A 19,945-nucleotide genomic window follows, 5' to 3' on the forward strand; every position below is an offset into this window, starting at 1 on the left:
TCACAAATAGGTCATTTTTGACCCCCCTCTTCCCCCACCCTCCTAGAGCTTCCCCCCAGCTCAGCTCTCCCTTCCTTTGGAAAGACCCCAAATTCAGGTTTAGAGAAGGCGTCTTCATCACCTACCACTGTGATGATAAAGTGTGAAATGCTCACCAGTACAAAGCATTACAATTTAACACAGGATTTGCCAAACAATTAACATTCTCTTTGCTCCCTTGGTCCTTTTGGCCCAGGTTCTTCCATCACCTCTGAGTTTAACAGAACCCAATGCCTGCTGCTGCATGAGGATGGTGTTGCACCCCTGTGAGTGAGTACAAAGAAGTTTTTTGTCTCAGAAGTTGCTGGAGAGGCCTGTGGGAGACTCTGAAGGGCTCCCTGCTGCCTACACGTGGTTGCTGGGCAACAAAGTTAAGGGGAGGATCCCAGCTCATGTTCTGCTTCTGAGATGGACTGAGGTGACCGTAAGATGAGGGGCCCTGCTTGCTCAGGGGTAGATAAGGCTGCACAGTGGTGTCAAATGTGCACAACATGTTATCTCGTGACACCAGAGAGGGACTGGACCATTCATATGGACTTTGTGAACAAAGGACTGCAGCCTTTTTGTGCCTTTTGCCCTTTTTTTGGCCTGATTTGTGCATGACTCAGTGAGAAGGGCACCCCGTACTGACTGGGGACACTGTAGGACCACCCAAACCCATAGTGCTGCCCTGTGTTTTGAGGAGCTCTCTCTGCTCCAGCTCTGCCACAGGCTTAGAGCTGTGCATGGTGCCCCAGCAACAGCCTCCACTCAAGCTTGTGCATTGAGATGGGATGCACAACCCACTGTGCACTCCAGCACCTCCAGGCACACCTATGGAGGCCTCAGGAAGCCACCTTGCTCAGCCCAGAGCTCATTACCTGTATGATACAAAACATTTTAACCCCCAGTTCCACTTCATCTTCTGGTTGTGAATTTACTTCCAATCTCAGTTACAGTCTGACTTCCAGATATGCATCCAACTCCGGTTTCATTTTCATGTCTGCTTCTGGTTATATTTCTGGTTCCACTTCTACTTTTGAGTTCACCTCCAGTTTTGGGTCCGCTCCAGTTGCTGTTCCACGCCAGGATGAAACATCCCAACCTAACTTGAGCCCCACCACGTCAACCTGAGCTATGCTGTACCGAGCCATTCTAAGATCCCTCCCCATAGCCCAGCTTTCCCATTGAAGCCCCCTAGTTCCAGCTGACCCGACCCGACCCCACCCGAGCCGTTCCGAGGCGGGGCAATGAGGCGGATTCTGGCTCCACCCGCGGGGATCCAGCTCCTCCTGCCCGGCCGGCGTCGGTCGCTTGTTGCCGTGTCTGCTGCCGGCGGCGTCTCCCTCTCGGGCGGCCGGGTAAGAAGCTGCTCCCGGGGCCGATGCAGCGATGCTGGGGCGGGGGGAACAGCGGGGTTCTGGCATTCGGGGCCGGAATTTGGTGCTCGTGAAAGTGCATCCGGGGGTGTGAGAGCGATCCGGTGTGTGGGCAACTTGTTTTAAGGCGAGTTGAAAAACACTTTGCTCCGCTTTCCTGCCCGTAAGGGTTTGTTGGGGGCGCTGGGAGCCGTGTTTGGGTCAAGGCGTTGCGCCGGATGGCGGGGGCTGGTTCTTCCTTAGTTTGGGCTCTCGGGTTGTTTTCATACAGCGCGGAAGAGGGATGGATTCCTGGAGGCCCTCGCGGTTTGCAGCAGCTCAGCCGGCTGCGTTCAACTGTGCCGGGATGATCCCGGTTCGGAATGTGCTCTTTCCCCCACCGCTCGGTTTGGGAGCTCACATCGGAACCGTTCATCTCACATCGGAACCGTTCATCTCCGTGCTCCCTGTCTGTCTCTCCGACGTGCCTAACGGAGGGAGAAACGCAGGCAGCCGTGCAGGGCTTTGCTCTGCTCAGTTGGGGCCTGGCTCCACGCTCGGGGCTCGTTGTCCTCCTTCCTCCCCCCTTCCGCACAAAGTTATTTTCTCTCACTCAGGAAAACAATGGGATGTGTGTAAGTGTAATGGGGCGGCTTCCTCGCATCGCTACCCGCTTCCAAGTCTCCAGTTCAGGCAAATGAGGGCCGTGTTTGTGAGTGTGGATGTCACCTCTTGACACGGCAGTGCAGCGTGTGGAATGCCCAGGGCTGCTCTTGCTGCCCACTCCTTGCCTCATAGTAGTGGGCAACCTGATCTAGTAAAGGTGTATGTTTGGTGGCCCTGCCAGGCAGGGGGGTTGGAACTACATGATCCTTGAGGTCCCTTCCAACCCGGGTCATTCTGTGATTCTGTGATAGTTCTGACTAGTATTGAGGGAGAGCTGAAGTATTTTGTGTCAGGAGGCTGGGCTGTCCTTGCATCCATCCGAGAGGAATCTGGATGAGGAGTCCTGTATGACTGAGACAGGAGTTGCACGTGGGTCTCTCTCTGGTAGAATGGGTCCAGGTATGGGAAGCTCATTCCCAGCACCTCCCAGTGAAGGTTGATGTGGTTATTCCATAGCAAAGATGGGAATGGTTTGGGATAGCGGTGCTGAGGAGGGGGAGCAGAGGGTGGTGCAGGGCTCTGCTCCTGGGAGCCAAAGGCTACTTTGGTACAGGGTCAGAGCGGGCACTGGGAAACTTCTTTCACCTTGAGGATGGTAAGACAGTGCAAGAGGCAGCAGAGCACAAGGCAGCTGGTGCCCTGTGGCTGTCAGTGTGTGGGAGGCATTTGGACAATGCCCTCATTGAGTGCTGTAACTTTTGGTTGGCCTCGAGGTGCTTCAGCATTGGGAGGAGATGATCTCTGAAGGCCCCCTCCAGTGTACATAGAACAAGATGGGCCATCCCTGTCTGGCTGTGCAGAGAAGTGCTTGTTTTGCTCTGCAGCACTTTAGTGTTTGTCTCCAGGGGCAAAGCATTTGGGCCAGTAAACAGACGTGACATTTTAGTGACACGGTAGCCTATTACCCCATGTTTGTTGCAGTGTTTGTTTGCTACCTTGTTTTTTTTCCCCCAGCACAGACAGTTTCCAGCTGTGAGGTTTGCTTTATTCCCATCACAAGCGTAAGCTCTGCTGGAGCTGCAGTGTGCTGATGCTGCTAAGGGTGTTAATTTTTTCACACCTATGGGTGTGATATCAGCTGCTGTATTCATAACCTGCCCATGACTCGGGATGGAGCGGGCTGCTCCTGCCTCACGCTGAGGATGTGAGGATGCACTGCTGGGGCTGGGAACAGGGAACTCCACCCCAACAGCTTCTCCCAGCTGTGCCCATGCCCTGTAGAGCCAGCAGTATCAGCACCAGTTCTGGTCACGCTTTGAAGTATTTCTGCCCCTTACAGCAGTGACTTGTTATCAAAAAATTACCACATGCGTAACACAGTGGGAGACTTCATGTGCATGTCCAAAACACAAACGAAAGCCAAGAAATCCCTGTTTCCAGTCAGCTTTGCCATTTGCTCATGTTTGCTGTGGTATAGGTTGAGGATGTTGCTTTTCTGTCTAGATGTGGAGCAGAGTTAAGTAAAAGAGCAGCCATATGCAGTCCTTATAACAAAACTTGAGGCAAATCACTGTAAATCAAACAATGTTTTGCTTAATCTGCAGATTTGTACTTCCCCATGAAACCATTATGCTTTAAGAGTTGTCTGCATATTTATATGACAAACAGTGATCACTTGATGTGGTGTTGTTATGGGATGGTGTGTGCTAAGGAGAGTGCTGCGTTAAATTTCCAAGTTGCACGCAAAGAGTGGATGAAGATGTTCCTGGAAATGTAATTTCCATGTGTTGAAGTATGGGGGGTCATGGTCCATCAAGGCAGTGCAGAGGCAGCTGGAGGAGGTCGCTGACCTCAGAACAAGGATGAAACATACCAAAGCCAATGCCTTGAGTTGCCTCTTGCAGCAAGCAAGTTGTTATGCTTGCGCTGCAGGAGCAGACTGCAGAAGTTAAGCAGTATTGGGATTTTATAAGCAGTAAAGGACTTGGTAATAGCTACAGCCTGTGAAAGCTCACAACAACGGAATAGGGGTCCTCTTTACATTCTTGAGATAATAAGATGAATTAAGCTGCAACTTCTGTTTGTTAGTTGCTGAGAGGCTGAGTTACTCCGATAAACAGCAAGAATGGCGTTGGACAGAATGGTATGAGCTGAAATGAGTCTCAGCTTTTGGGTTCACTGCAGTCTAATTTAGGAGGATCAACTGTCATTTCAGCTGGCTGCTTTGTTTGTAATCCTAATGTTCTAAAAAGGGCATTTCCTGTCATATATCTGAATGAGAAGCTACATGTGCATGTAATTCAGATGTTATGGGCTGCATAGCATATGTGGTTATAGAGATCAATGGCATCTCGTATTGTTTTCCTGTTACCTAAAGTGCTTGGGTTACGCTTACATGCGTCCTGAGGGAGCTTTTTGGAGCCCAGATGAATCTGTTTTGCAGCCTGATTCCACTGCCTTTTAAAGGAAGAATGCCCTAATTCTTAAGAAGGAATTTGAAGCACTTTTTAGAATCAAAAGCATTCAAGAGGCAAGATTAATTTATTGTAACAGCACCAGAGAACAAACTGCATGAAGTAGGTAAGGCTGTAAGTGTTCAAGTGCTCGATGGATGGTGCTGACTGTGACAGGGGAGAGGGTGTGTGTCGCTGTATTAACATGACATCACAAAAATAGCCCTTAAGGAAGCATTGAAGGCCAGGCTGGATGTGGCTCTGGGCAGCCTGGTCTGGTGGTTGGTGACCCTGCACACAGCAGGGGGTTGAAACCAGATGATCATTGTGGTCCTTTTCAACCCAGCCCATTCTATGATTCTATTGCAACAGTTGCTTCTTGTGCATGTGTTGGGTTTTTTGGTTTGTTTTCTTTTACAGCATTCCTTTTGTTTGTTTGTTTGTTTCTGGAAAAAGTAATAAAAGGTGCAAGCTGCAGTCTTTGGGAGGAACACAAATGCTGTTGTCAGTGCAGAGGAGAGCTCCATCTGCCCGAGTATTTCCCTTCACAGACACATAGTGACTGCAGTTAAATCTTTGCAGGTATGCTCCAAACAACTTTTCGAGTGCGTTTTGTAACAGGACAAAACACACTCAGTGATCTGCAACATCACGTTTTACAAAGTCTGAGTAGCAACAGAAGCTGGGAAAAGAAATTAACTCAGCATCTGGAACTACTACAGTGCGCTGAAAAACTTCATTCGTCATGTGAGAAGGAATTGCGATGCAAAACACGTGCTTTTTTTTTTTTTCCCCTGTAAATTGCATTTGTCTTTGCTTATGTTTCCACTTTCCACTTAATCTTGCCTTTTTGGTTCATGCAGCTTTAGTAGTTGATGGTTTGCCCCTCAGTGCATGGTGGTGGGAGGCAAGGCTGGGCTTGGCAGCCTGCTAAACTTGCTGTCGTTTCTATTAGGCCGTGCCTGTGCATCTGTCCCATGCAGCAAGAAGAGCTTGCTGTCAGCTGTACTTTTCCCTCTCCGGCAGTCACTTTTTGTACATGCCAGATGTGGTTGGAGCAAAGCTGAAAGCATTAAAGCTTGCTATGCATAGAAATAGTCATTAATACCATGGAAGGGACAGAAGAGGGGAGCGGGAAACAGGAGAGAAAAAAGACCAAAGTAGAGAACAACAAGCTATGATTTTCTTTCCCCTGCTGCCCTTGTTTCTGATGGAGAGATGGAGTGGGTGAAGGACACAGAAGTAGCTGTGTGTCTGAGCTATGATAGCCATTTGTAACTTGTTTGCTCTTTCTCTCCCCCTCTCTATATGTGTGGACAGGGGGATGCTTATAAAATAACCGGCATAGTGCAAATATTTGTACTGAACAAAAAAGTCGAGAGGTCAGAAAAATAATGAAAGCCCAGAGTGTCTCCATGCCAAGCACGTATTTATTCAGCAGTGGGTTGAGTGCTTCGTGTTACAGTTTGGTTTCTTCAAGGTTATTAGCTAGCCAAGAAATAAGGGAGAAATTTTAAGAAATAATGACTTGTAGCGTAGGGTTTAACTTGGCTGAAGTTTGTTGTCTGTACAAACAGACTATTCTTCAAATGCTACAGATGAGGAATGGCTTTTGTGGCTACGTGGTTGTATGCACACAGCCTGGCCTTGCAATTAAAAAATAGCCTATGTCTGTATGTGAAGGAGAATGGCTCTAAGCCATCGTTATCTAAGCGTAATTAACAGAGTCATGCGTGTGCAGGTGGCTCTGTGTAAGTGAACTCTGCCTTCCTTGTGCTTTCAGGCAAATATCAAATGCATTCACACAATAAGGTTATGTTTCTCATGTGGACAATGTTTAAATAGGCCCTGTGGTGCTTCATTGTTGTGGATACCTTTGCAGTCATCAGCGGTTTATTTCTTAAGTCAGGAGCAGTGGAGAGGAGGAGCTTTGGGGATGATGCATCCTACATAATGATACAGTGAGTTTACATTTCAGTGCCTGATTTAAAACAGCAAACATAATTAATAACCAGTAAATACTGGTTACAGTCCTGCTTAGAGGACATCTAGCTGTGCGCTTTACCAGAGTTAATTTGTTTGATGAAGTGTGGTTTATTAATTGATTTGAAGCCTGGTGCTTTTTCCAGGACGCCTGCCAATTCAGTACGTAGCATATGTTGTTACTTACTTGGCCTTGACTTGCGGCATTGCATCTCTGTTGAAGGCTTTTAGTCTACACTTCAGCAGAGGTGTATTGTATTCGTATCATCATAGAATCATAGAATGGAAGTAGAGGTGTATGGAAAAATCTTTGCCTGTATTATGTGCTGCAGCTAAGCTGTCTTTATTAGGGTGCTGATGCACTACCCAGAGAAGTTGTGGTTGCCCCATCCCTGAAGGGGTTTGAAGCCAGGCCGGATAGGGCTTTGGTCAGCCTGATCTAGTGGGAGGTATTCCTGCCAACCGCAGACAGGTTTTGACTGGATGGTCTGTGAGGTCCCTTTCAATGCAAACCACTTCATGATTCGATATGGCTTGTAAACTGCGTGTGATTTTCAAGCTTTGTATGGTTTGAGCATTGTAAGCGTTGGGTTTCTGATCGTGTCTGTTGTTTCTTCGTAGATGGTCTGTGGGTGATATATCTGCGAGTGCTTCAGATTTCTCCTACAAGATGTGTTCCACAAATCCAGCCAACTGGGTTACCTTCGATGATGAGCCACTCTTCCAATCACCTCAGAAGCTGGTTCATAATCAGAGTAGTTGTAAAGCAAATGGACTGAAACTCAATCTCTCTACTGTGCATGAATCTTCAAGTCGGTCATCTTCTACAGGCAGCACTCCACTCTCATCTCCTGTAGTTGACTTCTACCTGAGTCCTGGCCCACCCAGTAACTCTCCACTTACTACACCTACCAGGGAATACCCAGGCATCCAGAAGCATGGGATTCATGTCCTTTATCCAATTCCTGAATGGCCACCAAATACTAACCTTCCATCACCTGGGGCTTGCTCTTCCCTAGCCTCGCAGAAACCCAACAGCCTTCTTTTGACTAACAATGGTTCAATTAAGACTTCAATTTCCAAATCAGTAGATGAAGGAAACACTGATCTGCAAGGAAGCTGTGACAAGTCAGAAGAGTCATCAGCAGAGGGGCAGTTCCCATACTTCCAGACTGACTGTGGTTTTTCCAGTCCATTTTGGAAGGAAGGATGCTCGCTCAGCACATCACCAGCTAACATTAATGCATGCAGGAAGGATAAAGTGCTTGATAAAGGCGCTTGTCATTCTAAAGAAAAAGAGATTTGCCATGATCAGAAGAGCCTTAACCAGGGCTCCTTCAGCTACATCTGTGAGAGACTTGAACACTTGAAAGCTGATGGCTCGGATGCTGTGGGAAGCCTGCCCATCTCCAGTTCTCATGAATGGCACAAGGATTCCCCAGCTGTTCCTCATGGCCTCTTCAGGAGCCAGAAAGCTGATGGATGGCCGTTTATGCTGAGGATTCCTGAAAAGAAGAATATGATGTCATCTCGACAGTGGGGCCCTATTTACCTTAGGGTTCTAGCTGGAGGAATATTACAGATGTACTATGAAAAAGGACTCGAAAAACCTTTCAAAGAATTCCAGCTTCAGCCGCATTGTAAGCTATCTGAACCCAAGTTAGAGAGCTATAATGTTTCAGGAAAAATTCACACCGTGAAGATTGAGTGTGTATCTTATACAGAGAAGAGGAGGTATCATCCTAAGGTAGAAGTGATCCACGAGCCAGAGGTTGAGCAGATGTTAAAGCTGGGAACCACAGATTATAATGACTTCACTGATTTCCTTGTAACAGTGGAGGAAGAGCTTATGAAGCTTCCTACCACTTCTAAACAAAGGAGAAATTACGAAGAGCAAGAAATGACTCTGGAAATAGTGGATAACTTTTGGGGAAAAGTCACTAAAGGAGAAGGAAAGCTTGTAGAAAGTGCTGTTATCACACACGTTTATTGTTTGTGTTTTGTGAATGGAGGTACTGACTGCTTTCTAACTCTAAATGACCTGGAACTCCAGAAGAAGGATGAGCGTTATTTTGAGAAGGAGGAGGAGAAGAAATGGATCAATATTCTCGACTGCCATTTCCACAACTGTGTCAAAATGCAGGAATTTGAGCAGTTGCGAATTATCAAGTTTACACCCCCTGATGCCTGTAGGCTGGAACTAATGCGTTTCAGGACTCAGTATCACGGAGAAGACCTTCCGTTCTCTCTGAAGGCAATGGTAGTGGTTCAGGGGGCATATGTAGAACTTCAGGCTTTTATAAATATGTCTTCAACTGGTCTGATCCCAACACAGTTACCTTCTGTGAAATGCTGCGAAAATGTTATGATACGCTTTCCAGTTCCTTCACAGTGGGTCAAAGCACTTTGGACCATGAACTTGCAGAGGCAGAAGTCTCTAAAAGCAAAAATGAATAGAAGAACGTGCCTTGGTTCTTTACATGAGATTGAATCTGATCCTGTAATACAAGTCTCGATTGGAACGGCAAAATACGAGAGTGCCTACAGGGCTGTCGTGTGGAAGATAGACAGGCTTCCAGATAAAAACTCAAGTAAATAATTTGCTTTATAAATTGATGGGCTTGGGTACACATTTTCTTAGGGTATTTGCATTGTCCTTACACTTGTCTGCGTAATTTTTTTTTATTTAAGGGCATTTTCCCAATTGGTTGGAGTCAGTAATTATAAGGTTGCAGTAGCATGAAAGTGGATCTCATCATTTTGAGTAAACCTCAAAACCTCAGTAGTGACGCACTGGAACAGGTTGCCCAAGGAGGTTGTGGATGCCCCATCCCTGGAGGCATTCAAGGCCAGGCTGGATGTGGCTCTGGGCAGCCTGGTCTGGTGGTTGGTGACCCTGACCAATGACCCTATCGACAGAAAAAAATTGAAGCAGGAGTGAATCAAGTAAGAATGGCATCCTCAGTCTGTATATGAACTATATTGCTTTTGGTGCTAAAATACCAATCCGAAGCACCCTGCATCAACACATTGATGTGGTGGCTATGAGTGTGAACTGTTGTGTGGCTGCTGGCAGACCAGAACTAGTACTTCTAATGACATTGCGTTGCAGTACTGGTGCCTTTTGTGTTGTATGCTGGGTCTTGTTTAGGCATTCAGGTCTTCTGAACCTCAAGCAATTTTGCCTTTCTGTTTCTATTGATCTACACAGTGGGAGGGAGGACACTGCAAGGGTCGAATTCAGAAAGGACACTGTGTTAACACCATCTCACTTCTTTCTCTTTCCTTTGCCTTGACCTGTGGGTAGTGCTATATGGTTTGTCCCAACTCCCCCAGACTGACTGACTGTTTGGAGAGGAGGCAACCGTAGAATCACAGAATATCTTGAGCTGAAAAGGACCCATAAGGATCACCGAGTCCAACTCTTAGCTCTACGCGGCACCAAAAATGGGGTGGGGAGTATTTTCTCAAGACTTACAGGACTACCTTTTTTGAGTTGCTTTTAATATTCCTTTAGGTATTCCTTTAGTGTTGGTTTGCTTCTGCAAAATCAAGTCGGCAGCTTTAGTCAGGCAGTTTTAAAGAAGATTATAAGTTTTCTGAAGTCTTTAATTCCCTGCAGTTCATTCACCTTGAGATTCAGTGCGCACAATTAAACCTCAGATTTCTGGTGTTTGAAAAGAAGAACCTTCTTTTCATGGTATTCTTCAGCTTTACATTGTTTTTTCAGGAGTACTTTAAACTTTGGACATGTCAATAATTCCTCTGGCTGAGGTTTGTGAAATCATCTGTATTCTTGGAATGCTCCATGTGTTTGAGAAAACATTTCAGCAGTAGTTCTGCCCGGTCAAGTTTTAAAGCTTATTATCAAGTATTCTGTACACATGGAAGATGTTAAAAATAGGACTGTCCCAAAGCGGGCCAAAAATCTTGAGGCAGTCAAACTAATAGAAATATGTAAACATTCCCAATGTGTTTATTGCAGCAAGAAAAAATACGCCGGGGTTTTTGCTTTCAAAAAGCTTTTGTTCAAGGCTTGGAGAAGGTGGGGGTTGGGGGAGAAGGGAAAGATTGCTTGCAGTCATGTTGTAATTCCATTTATAGTCATTGAAATGCGTTAGTATTCACTGGGTTCTACTAAATTGCTTCCATGGAGGACTGCTGGTGAAGCAAATGCTGTCAGCTCTGAGATACCACAGGTTTTTAAAGCTGTCTGTGCTTATTTAGATATATAAATGGAGCCTGAGCGTTAGCGTAGATTGACAAAATGTTAAAAAGCCTTGGCCTCGAAAGGTTGATCCAGTTAAGCGTGAATCTGCCATTTGTGAAGTCAGGACTTTGTATACAGAAATGTTCTGTGATTTCAGCACAGTGCTGGGGCTGGTTTTTGCACTGGAGGAGCCATGCACATGTGTTGCCCGGAGATCCTGGGACACACTGCACTCGTAATTGCTGTGTTTTAATCTCTTGCTATCTAGATTTCTGCCTGTGGTATTTCATGCAGTGCCAGCTCTGACTTTGGACCCTTATGTATGGCCTAAATTGTCTGAATTCATGAGCCTTTCTCAGATCAAGGTTGCTTGAAAACTACCTTGGGTGTTGGGGTGCAAAGCAGTGTGAGTAAAGGCATTGAAGTTAGATTAATAACAGCCTGTGAAGCACTATCTGAATGCCAGATGACAGTTTGAATCTCATTTCATAGACAGCTGTTTGTTTGGTTTTGTTTGTTATCCTTCAGAGGATAGGAGAGAGAGTTTGGGATATTTTTTGGAGATAAGAGCCAGACTGTCAGATGTAAAATAGGATTTAGGTCTCTCAGCTCAAAAAACTTGTTACAAGTTGTCTGACTGCCTCAGACCCAGGATCTGTTTCTTAAGTTAGCTTGTGAAAGCTCCACTTTTCTCCCCAGATTTGTCCAGTTCTGTTTCAGAAGTGATTAGTTTCTATCAGGCCAGATGGTCATATCTCCGTGATGCCTGAAAGGGCATGTTTTGCACAGCCAGACATGCATCTGAATAACGCGTTCTCTTAGCTTCCAGAAGGCAACTTTACAAGCTTACATGATGCCTGCTTGTTTTTCCTGCATTTTCTCTGTTTCTGGACAACATCTCGTTTATTCAGCATTACTGTTTCTTTTGCAAAAAGATTCTGTACATGCAGCCTCTCTTTCTTCTAACCCCAGTGTTGTACTAGGCTGGGAAACAACAGTTTCATGGAGCAGAGGTGATGAGGGCTGGCAAGTTTTAGGTGAAAACTGAAGCAATGTTTGGCATCTTCTGAGTGCTGTGCTGGTCAGTCGTTTCACATCCAACAGCTGATGGGAAGAGGTTCCTCTGTGCTCCTACGAGCATCTGTCAGCAGGCAGAAGAACTTGTCTACAAATGGTGAGTACATCTGGCACTGATGTTGTTGCAGTGGGGGAATCCCTGTCTTTTGGGGGTAAGAAAAAAGGGCTAAGTGGATGCTGCTCCAGAGGACTTGGGGCAGAAGCCTTACTTCGATCCCAAAACTGTAATCTTTATTTTTGCAGGCTACAACCTAGGAGAAAGAAAGAACCCCAGAACCTACCAGAACCCAACTCTGAGACCACATCAAGTGCACTCTGCCTCTTACAGTGTGTAAGCTGGAATAGAAGTCTAAGTGTATTTTTAAATGCTATGTGGTATCTGAACCATAACTGCACCTTGTCTAAAAGAGGATCCTCTAGTAGCAGCCCAAGAGGAGCAGCCCATTTATAGCTTCATCTGAGATCATGTGGAAATCTACCATCAGACCATTCATCCAGCAAAATTTCAAGCAGTGGCTGTTTCATGGATTGCCATTCTCAGAAGACAAAGTATTTTTTCAGACAACTCCCATTACTACTTGTTTCTTCACAGGCCTCTCTCCCACAACAGGAAGGTGCTGAATTTGATTTCCAAAAGCCCCTGGATGTATACTCTTTTCTTTCCATCACAGATGAACTCCAAAAAAGATGCTGCTGGACAAACTCTCTTATCTGATTGTTATCAATGATAGCCTCAGAAGCTGAGAGAAGAGAGCATGATGTGCCATCTTAGTGTTGCAGCTGTTGCTGTTTTGCCTGGGATTCTACACCTGTGGCTGTTGGGCAGTTAGCACATCCCAGCTCAGCAGGTCCTTGGGGCCACATGGAGTACAGCTCAGGTGGGCTGCAGTGTCAGATACAAGGTGGCGGCCAGCAGTTTAGCTTTGGAATGGAGTGCTGCTTCTGGTCTCCTTCAGTGTTGGTGTGGCTGTCACGACTGCTGCTGGAACAGGAGGTTGAAGAATGGAAAGGCTTACTGCAACAGTGGATTGATTTGTCACATCTGGGCAGTCTGGAAGAGTGACTGGACCAAGAGAGTGCTAATGCAGGAGAAATGTGCTGGGTTATAGGAAAGGATTACCAGCAGAAATATCATGGACAAGACCCACGTCATAGAGGGAGACAGACCTTGCCTGTTGCTGTTTATAAGTGACCAGCTGCCATCTCCTCACAGTTATTTAGTCCTCTTCCAGCTTCCTTCTCAAGGAGCTAGCATACTTGCATCTGACTGTGACCCTTCTTTTATTTCTATAATAAAGTATCTGAAGTTTTACCTATCTGTGTAATGTCTTTTTGTCCTGGAACTTTAACTACACTAGCATTGCATTCCTTTGCCTAAGATCTTCATGTAAACTGGGTATCAATGTTCTCAATTGCCTTCAAGGATCCAGTCTCATAATGTGCTCATAGATGTCAGTGAGGTCTCAGACATATGAGGAGCACCAGATTTAGCAGAAGTCACAGTCAGTGTCTCCTGCTTAACAACCACAACAACATTTCCTTATGGTTGTATTGACAACTCCGAGCTTGGTTTGTGCACAAGTGAACTGAGCAATTGCCTGATACACAAAAAGGAGATGGCAGACCTGCTGCTTTTGGTCATGGACCACAGTTTGGGGGTGACTGTTATTTCTTAAATATGAGGACAGTTACTTCAGCAGTGCTTCCATTGGGGAGAAGTAGAAATGTGCTTTTCCCATAGCAAAAGTAAAACTAGAAAGGGCGTGCAGGCAGCTTGTACCCTGGCAGCTTCACCACATCTTCTTAGAGCTGCAGTCTGAGTTATGCCCTTATCTTCCTGCTATAGACATCCAGTAAGAAATGATGGTATGTGAGATAGCTGCAGTTCTTGTAATTAACATCCTAGTGAAATTCCTACAGTAGAAAGCTCTGGAAAACTTTGTGGTTGTTGAGCACAAGGAGGCTTTTCTGTCTCAGCTAAGCTGGGATCTTCCAGTTTTCATTTCTTTCTATGAGATTTAAAATGAAAAATGTATCTTTGACTGAAAACTGAGATTCTTCCCTTGTAGTCTGAATTTAGCAGCCATTTCCCTAAAGTTTTACTACTCTATTCTTAATGAGAAGTTGTGAGAATCTAATGAATTGTAAATTAATTTGTGCAACTACAGTAGTTGTGTATGTGTGATGAAGTGTGATGAAGAGGAGAAAAAAGTGAGTAAGGTGCCTCCATATGTCCAAGTAGCAAAAGTTGATGGGATAATGTACAACATAATAGCTGTGCATTAAGAAAAGATAGAGCTGTGATCTCCTGCCAGCAGATTAACCATGCGATAGGAACAAAGTAAAAGATAATTAACCGATGCTTTTATTTCTGTTTGTTTGTCTGTTATTTCCTTTGTCAAGGTACAGATCATCCACATAGCCTGTCCTACAAACTGGAGCTAGGATCAGACCAGGAAATACCTTCTGACTGGTATCCGTTTGCCACTGTGCAGTTCGTCATTCACGATACCTGCGCCTCAGGTACAGAAGTGAAGTCACTGGGCTTAGAGAGTGATGTGCAGCCCCAGAAGCACGTGATTCAGAAAGCTGTTTACAATTGCCAGGTATCTTCAGGACCGTGTTTCCATTTATTTTTATCCTTTCTCCCTTTGCCTTACTCCCTCCGTAGAGCATTCTAACCTTTCATGTGCTTGACATCATGGCTTCAAGCAAAGAGGTCATTAAAAAATAATTCCTTGTCTGATCAAAGATGAGGCTGAGAGACATAAATGTGGTTTTGAAACCTGCCAAGTCTGGAAATGTTTTAATTCTGCATTGAAGCTCTTGTGCTATTGCTGCAGATTGTGCTTGCAATTGTTTGCTAATTCTACCTGCCTTTTGTTTTCTAACTACAGGTTGAAATTGAAAAGAAGTGGATTAGGCTTGATGGAGAAGATCCAGATAAGGCTGGCAACTGCTTAATGCAGTGAAAGAGAACAGTGGGCATCACTGTAGGGTATTTACACAGGAAATTCTATTGTTGGAAACAGCGCAATGACCTACTTTCACATTAAAAAGAAAAAGTCATTGAATATATTTTTAAGTGCTTTTGGGTTTGATTCTGCAAGTCAGCTCTCGTTCTATTGGCTTGTGTTCAAGTCACGTTCCTGTCATGGGAAAACTGACACAAGCAAGGTCTACTTGTAAAGGTTTGCAGGATACAAGCACTTATTTGACTGATCATAATATATTCTTTTCCTGTTGCATATCTATGACTTGGGAGCAATCTCATATTCTACATTGAAACCTAACGGCATGACTCAAAGAGTTCGAATCACTTGGACATATAATACTCAGCAATAAAAACTGCTAGGGCTCTTATATGCAGACCAGCATCCGTGCAGGGTCCAGCAGGGCCAATTACATTTTTTTTTTAGTGATGCTTGAAAACCTCCATCCGTATTTCTGTTCTCCACAATTTATGTGAGCAGAACAAATTGTAATATTATTCTCTATGAGAGCTTCAGCTAATGACTTAGAACCAGGGTGATTTCATTGGTAAAAGTGGGAAAAGTTCTTCTATAAGTAATATTCCTCATTTTTCTGTGGCACTGAGCATTTCCTTCCCAGCACTTACGTCTGAGTCAGCATTAGCCCCCTTTTTTTTCCCCCCACTGCTGCAGCAAATGAGGGGGTAGATCCTCAGCAAGCGTAAATCAGCACAGTCCCATTTCATTTGCTGAAGCTCTGATAATTTACACCAGCAGAGGGTTTTGGCCACAAATCGAAATAATGGTGACTTGCTACCAATTGCTCCCTTAGGATGCAGGGCCCAGATGTTGCTTTGGAAACTGCAGGAGCTTCTGCACTGCTGCTTGAAGGAACTTGAAGACAGAGAGCACGTCTTCTTGTGTGTGGGAAGTGAGGTTTTCATCGTGCCCCTGGCTGAAGGCATTTCTGGAGGGAAGCAGTGTAGGAATAGACTATGACAAGGGAAGTGAAGCTGTGTCACTTCACCAAATAGCTACTAAAACTTTATTAATAATGTTAACATATTATCATTGTAATTTAAGAAGAGTTTTTCCTCATCCTTACAGCCGTTATTCCCTCTACATTTTATGCAGGCTGTTGTTCCCGCTCCAAGAAAAGAAATACAGTCAATTGAAAAAACACTCTAAATATGTTTTTATTTTTTAAGGCAGTTTTCCTAAAGTAATCCTTGCTCAAAATGGGCAATTTTGGAGAGCAAAAATACAGTAATGCACGAAGTTTCACTTTATATTTTTCTACAGCTTGTAACTGTTTATATGAACACTGTAAAAATACAGATTAGATGTTATTCTACCAAAGCAGAAGAATGTGGGATGTGCACTGAGGAACTCAGCAGTCAGAGGAAACAGAAGGCCTTAATATGAATGTAGTTCACCATGGTAAACTTTTCTCCTAGTTTGGAAGCTGAGAATGAGATGGGTAATAGATTCTGTAGTAAGTCCTGGGAGCAGGCTGCCAAAGCCCTAAAAAGATTATTATGATATTTTGTCACTTTATATTATCCCTTTTTATTGGTAGATGTGATATCATAAATCTAAGCAAACATTTGAGTACAGTAGGGATCCAAAATACGTCTCAGATATTGCATCCTCCGCTCTTCTTTTGACTTTAGTAGCCATTAGCACCTTCAAATCACATTTGGTTTATTGTATTCAAATTTAATGTTGGTTTATTTACATCTGAACTGAACTGAGGGATACAGTGCATGCTGGGACAACGCTTTTATACTTATTACCATGGCAGAGCTGTGCCATTCATTTAAGTCCACAGCTATACTAGAGCTGCAAAGCTGCATTATAAATTTGCCTTTCCTGGTAATCAGTCCTTATTATATCTGGTTTGGTGCAAGTGATCATTCTGCCTTACTGAGCTCATTAACAGAGATAGGTCAAGCTGCAGCTTTATCTGCATGGCACAATCATGGATTTCCATCTGAGGCTTGCCAGACTCTCCATTCGCTTTAACAGGAATGGGATCAAGGTTGCAGGGAATCCATTCCACAGAGATGCTGCTGAAAGAAAGCTACTGCTTCATTCATGGTTTTCACAACACATCTAGGGCTGAAAAACTACCCTCAGATGGGTGACTATGCCTTACTGTCAGAATACTGAAAAATATAAGGCAATTCAATGGAAGAAAGTTTGGGTTGACCTTTTTCTCCCCATCAGATTCTATCTTTCCATTCTATTGCAACAATCTAAAGCAGAAACACTGGCTTCCCCTTTCTAATATTTCTTTTGTGTGCTCCGATACCACTGAATATAACCGGCTGAACAAATATTCTCAGTGTTTAACACTTAATTGCTAACGTTTTCTATGAATGCTATAGTAGCTGATGGCAAGTAAACATACTGGTCTTTATTGTTTAGAAATCTGGGCAGTAAATTGTCTAACTGTATTTAGGGAAGGGAACGGGGTGAGAAACAGTTGCTGTAATGTGTCGAGGTACTCAGTGTCCAGCTGGCAGAGGAACTGGAGCTTTAAATAGCCCATGAGGTGTGCTGGCATGGTGCGAGGAAGCAGAGTTTGTGCGTGTGTGAGCTGTGCTTGCCTGCAGCGAGCACCTGCACTCAATGAAATTCTTCCAACTGTCCTGCTGACTTCAGATGCAGGCACTTCACTACAATGTACTGCAGGGCAGTATTTAAATGTTACCCCTGCTTCTTTCCCAGAGGAGAAGCAGAGTGTGGGATGTTTTATATTTTAAATGGAAATCAATGAGAACGGCTATTTTTAAGCGTTTTCTTTATTTACAAAGTGTTCTATTTGCTCAAACTGACAAACGTTGTCTTTGCATTAATGTTTCCTATAGTCACTATGTTGCCATAGATAATACTTGATATATATCATTTTGGATTCAAACACCCATTGAAGTCAATGGAAGTTGTTTAACTGACAAAATGGGACCTGCACCAACGTCTGTAAGAATAAAGGAGGGGTAAAAAGGAAGAATAAAGAAATGAATAGTTGTAATGGGCAGGAGAAGAAGGCACTGTGGAAGTTTCTTGATGCTGGTCAATAAACAACCTGCAGTGCACGCTTATTCCAACCAGAAGAGAGAACAAAAGAGAGGAAAGGAGGTGTAACTGGGTGTGAAGCCTTGCAGTGACAGGGAATGATGCTCTGGCTGCCCCTGGGCAGCAGCTCTTAGAAGTGAAGGTGGTGGTGCAGCCCATTGAATATGATGCCAAGCCACGGTCATCCTTATGCTCCATATTAATTGTCCAAAAATACATCTGAGAACATACTTTAGCACATTGCTTCTAGTTGCCTTCATTTTATTTGACAGACTTCTTAGGTTCAGTATTGGTGTCCACATCTCTATGTCACATGTATTTGTCTTTTCGTTGACTAAACACGGTAACTAACTGCTGCAGTTAGTAATTCTTAGCTGTGATTTTGATAACTCTGAAGCAGTGCTGTTATTCTTAATGGTAAATATAATTTTATTTTTGTCAGTTTAGCTGTAAACAGATCATGCTGACGATCCTGTAACATTGTTTTGTAGATTGCATATTGATTAAAATAAAATAAAGCTGTATTTCAAACTTGCTGTTTCTTGTCCTCTCGCTAAAACTAGAGCAGGCTTATTTCATCCTTAATTAGGATCACTCACACTACATGAGTTTCTGGGTGTTTTAGAGAGCAGAGCTGTATGCTGCTATTTGGTGTATTCAGTCCATCAGGAGTGCCGTTTTTATACAGCTGTTTTACAGGTCAGACCTCTTCTTATGCTCCCCAATATCCAGGAAATTTATCATTAAATTGATTCTGCCACAATGATCACGTTTTCTTGGCAAGAGGAGCGAGATGGTAGTTGTAAAATAATACCTTAAGAAAGAGTTGTGTGGAGCTGCAGTTGTGTTCCTCAACAGCAGCAATACTGCTTTGTAACAGCAGAGGGCATTCTCTACCAAGCATCTGAGTTCATTGAGGACAGCGTTTCAAGAGGTAATGCAATGGAAAACAGTATTTTTTAATATGAATAATAAAGGTTCATCATCCGAAATTAAATCTTCCCTAGACGTCACGTATCAAGAGGAGTATAAATAATTACTGATTAAAACCTGTCCAGTAAATGAATGTTTGAGGTGCCCGTAAGCATCTCTATCCCAAATGCTGATAAAACCCTGAATAATCAGAAGGATCTGAACAGCATACTAATCTTTTTGATAGCCCGGCTTTTAAAACACTTGAGAGTTGTTAAAGAAACTGCAGTGGGGAGGGCTGGGCTGGAATCTGAGTTAAGACTGATGAAACATGGATGCTGTTCCTGACCACTGTATGTGAACGTGGTCAGGATATCTGACCATTTCTTTGCTTAAGAGTGGGGTTAAGAAAATGCATAAGCATGAAAATCATAACTGGCTTGCAGGACACTGATGCTGTGTTAAGATCAGCAATGTCAAAAGTAGCTAATTAGTATTAAGTGCTGCTATTATTGGATATTTTTATAGATTTTCTTTCTTATTCAGAGAAGATTTAATTTAAGGATATAATTAACCAGGCTTTTTTTTTTTTTTTTTTTTAATGCTTGTCCAATGGACGCACTGATCACAGCACTTGAGCGAGAAGGTATCTCCTCTAGTAATTTCTAACAGAAATCATATCAGGTAGCTGCCAGACCTCAGGTGATAACCAGGTGCCTTGAATAGCAGGCAATGCCCACTGCAGCCTCTCTGTGTATCTTGGAAAGTTGTATCCCCACCCTCTATTGTTACTTTCTCTTAAGCAATACCTGTGTACTATGGGTAGGTCGAATGCTGTTCCTACATGGGAACTCACACATCAACCATGGTGGTGGGGCTTTGGTATTTGCATCTGCAAATCTTCAGGGCCCGGTGAGATCCTAAAGGCTTCTTTTGGCTATTTCTGCTAACACGACAGGGTTAATCAGACAGGAGAAGAACAGCTCTCTTGGTACGCGCTATCCCAGACAGTTTCAAATGAACACCGTGCTTTAAAAATACATTCTATTATTCAAATTATTCTATAAGCAAAGCAACACGGCTTGCCTTTTTCTTGTGATGATGCAGGGTGTGCAGAACAGCTGAATGTGCAATTGTCATTTGATTCAAGATCTAGACAGTATCATTAAACATTGCTGTTACAAAGCAAAATTACTTCAATAGCAAATAGCACTTGTTCTTTGTCTCACTTGTAAGAATGCAACTTAGAATATGATAATGGATGTTGCTTTTCCTTTT

General features: G+C 43.9%; 1 protein-coding gene across 4 annotated transcripts; it reads left to right on the forward strand.

Annotated features, from left to right (window-relative positions):
- The first annotated feature begins 1,320 nt into the window (after window positions 1-1,320).
- Window positions 1,321-18,286, forward strand: STON1 (stonin 1). 4 transcript variants are annotated; one of them, XR_001553758.3, is made up of 4 exons: window positions 1,321-1,379; window positions 7,040-9,009; window positions 11,601-11,802; window positions 11,949-13,017. XR_001553758.3 is itself a non-coding variant. In XM_015856840.2 (4 exons), exons 2-4 carry the CDS (start codon window positions 7,089-7,091, stop codon window positions 14,675-14,677), a joined length of 2,199 nt encoding a protein of 732 aa, XP_015712326.1. In that variant the 5' UTR covers window positions 1,321-1,379; window positions 7,040-7,088; the 3' UTR covers window positions 14,678-18,286. The 4 variants fall into 4 exon arrangements, 3 of the variants coding, with proteins under 3 accessions (XP_015712326.1, XP_085398860.1, XP_015712327.1); XM_015856840.2 differs by lacking the exons at window positions 11,601-11,802; window positions 11,949-13,017 and adding exons at window positions 14,109-14,311; window positions 14,603-18,286; XM_085542734.1 differs by lacking the exon at window positions 11,601-11,802.
- Window positions 18,287-19,945: the final 1,659 nt, after the last annotated feature.

This window comes from Coturnix japonica, chromosome 3 (genome assembly GCF_054131305.1).
Source record: "Coturnix japonica strain WE chromosome 3, WE-NBRP24, whole genome shotgun sequence".
NCBI lineage: Eukaryota > Metazoa > Chordata > Aves > Galliformes > Phasianidae > Coturnix > Coturnix japonica.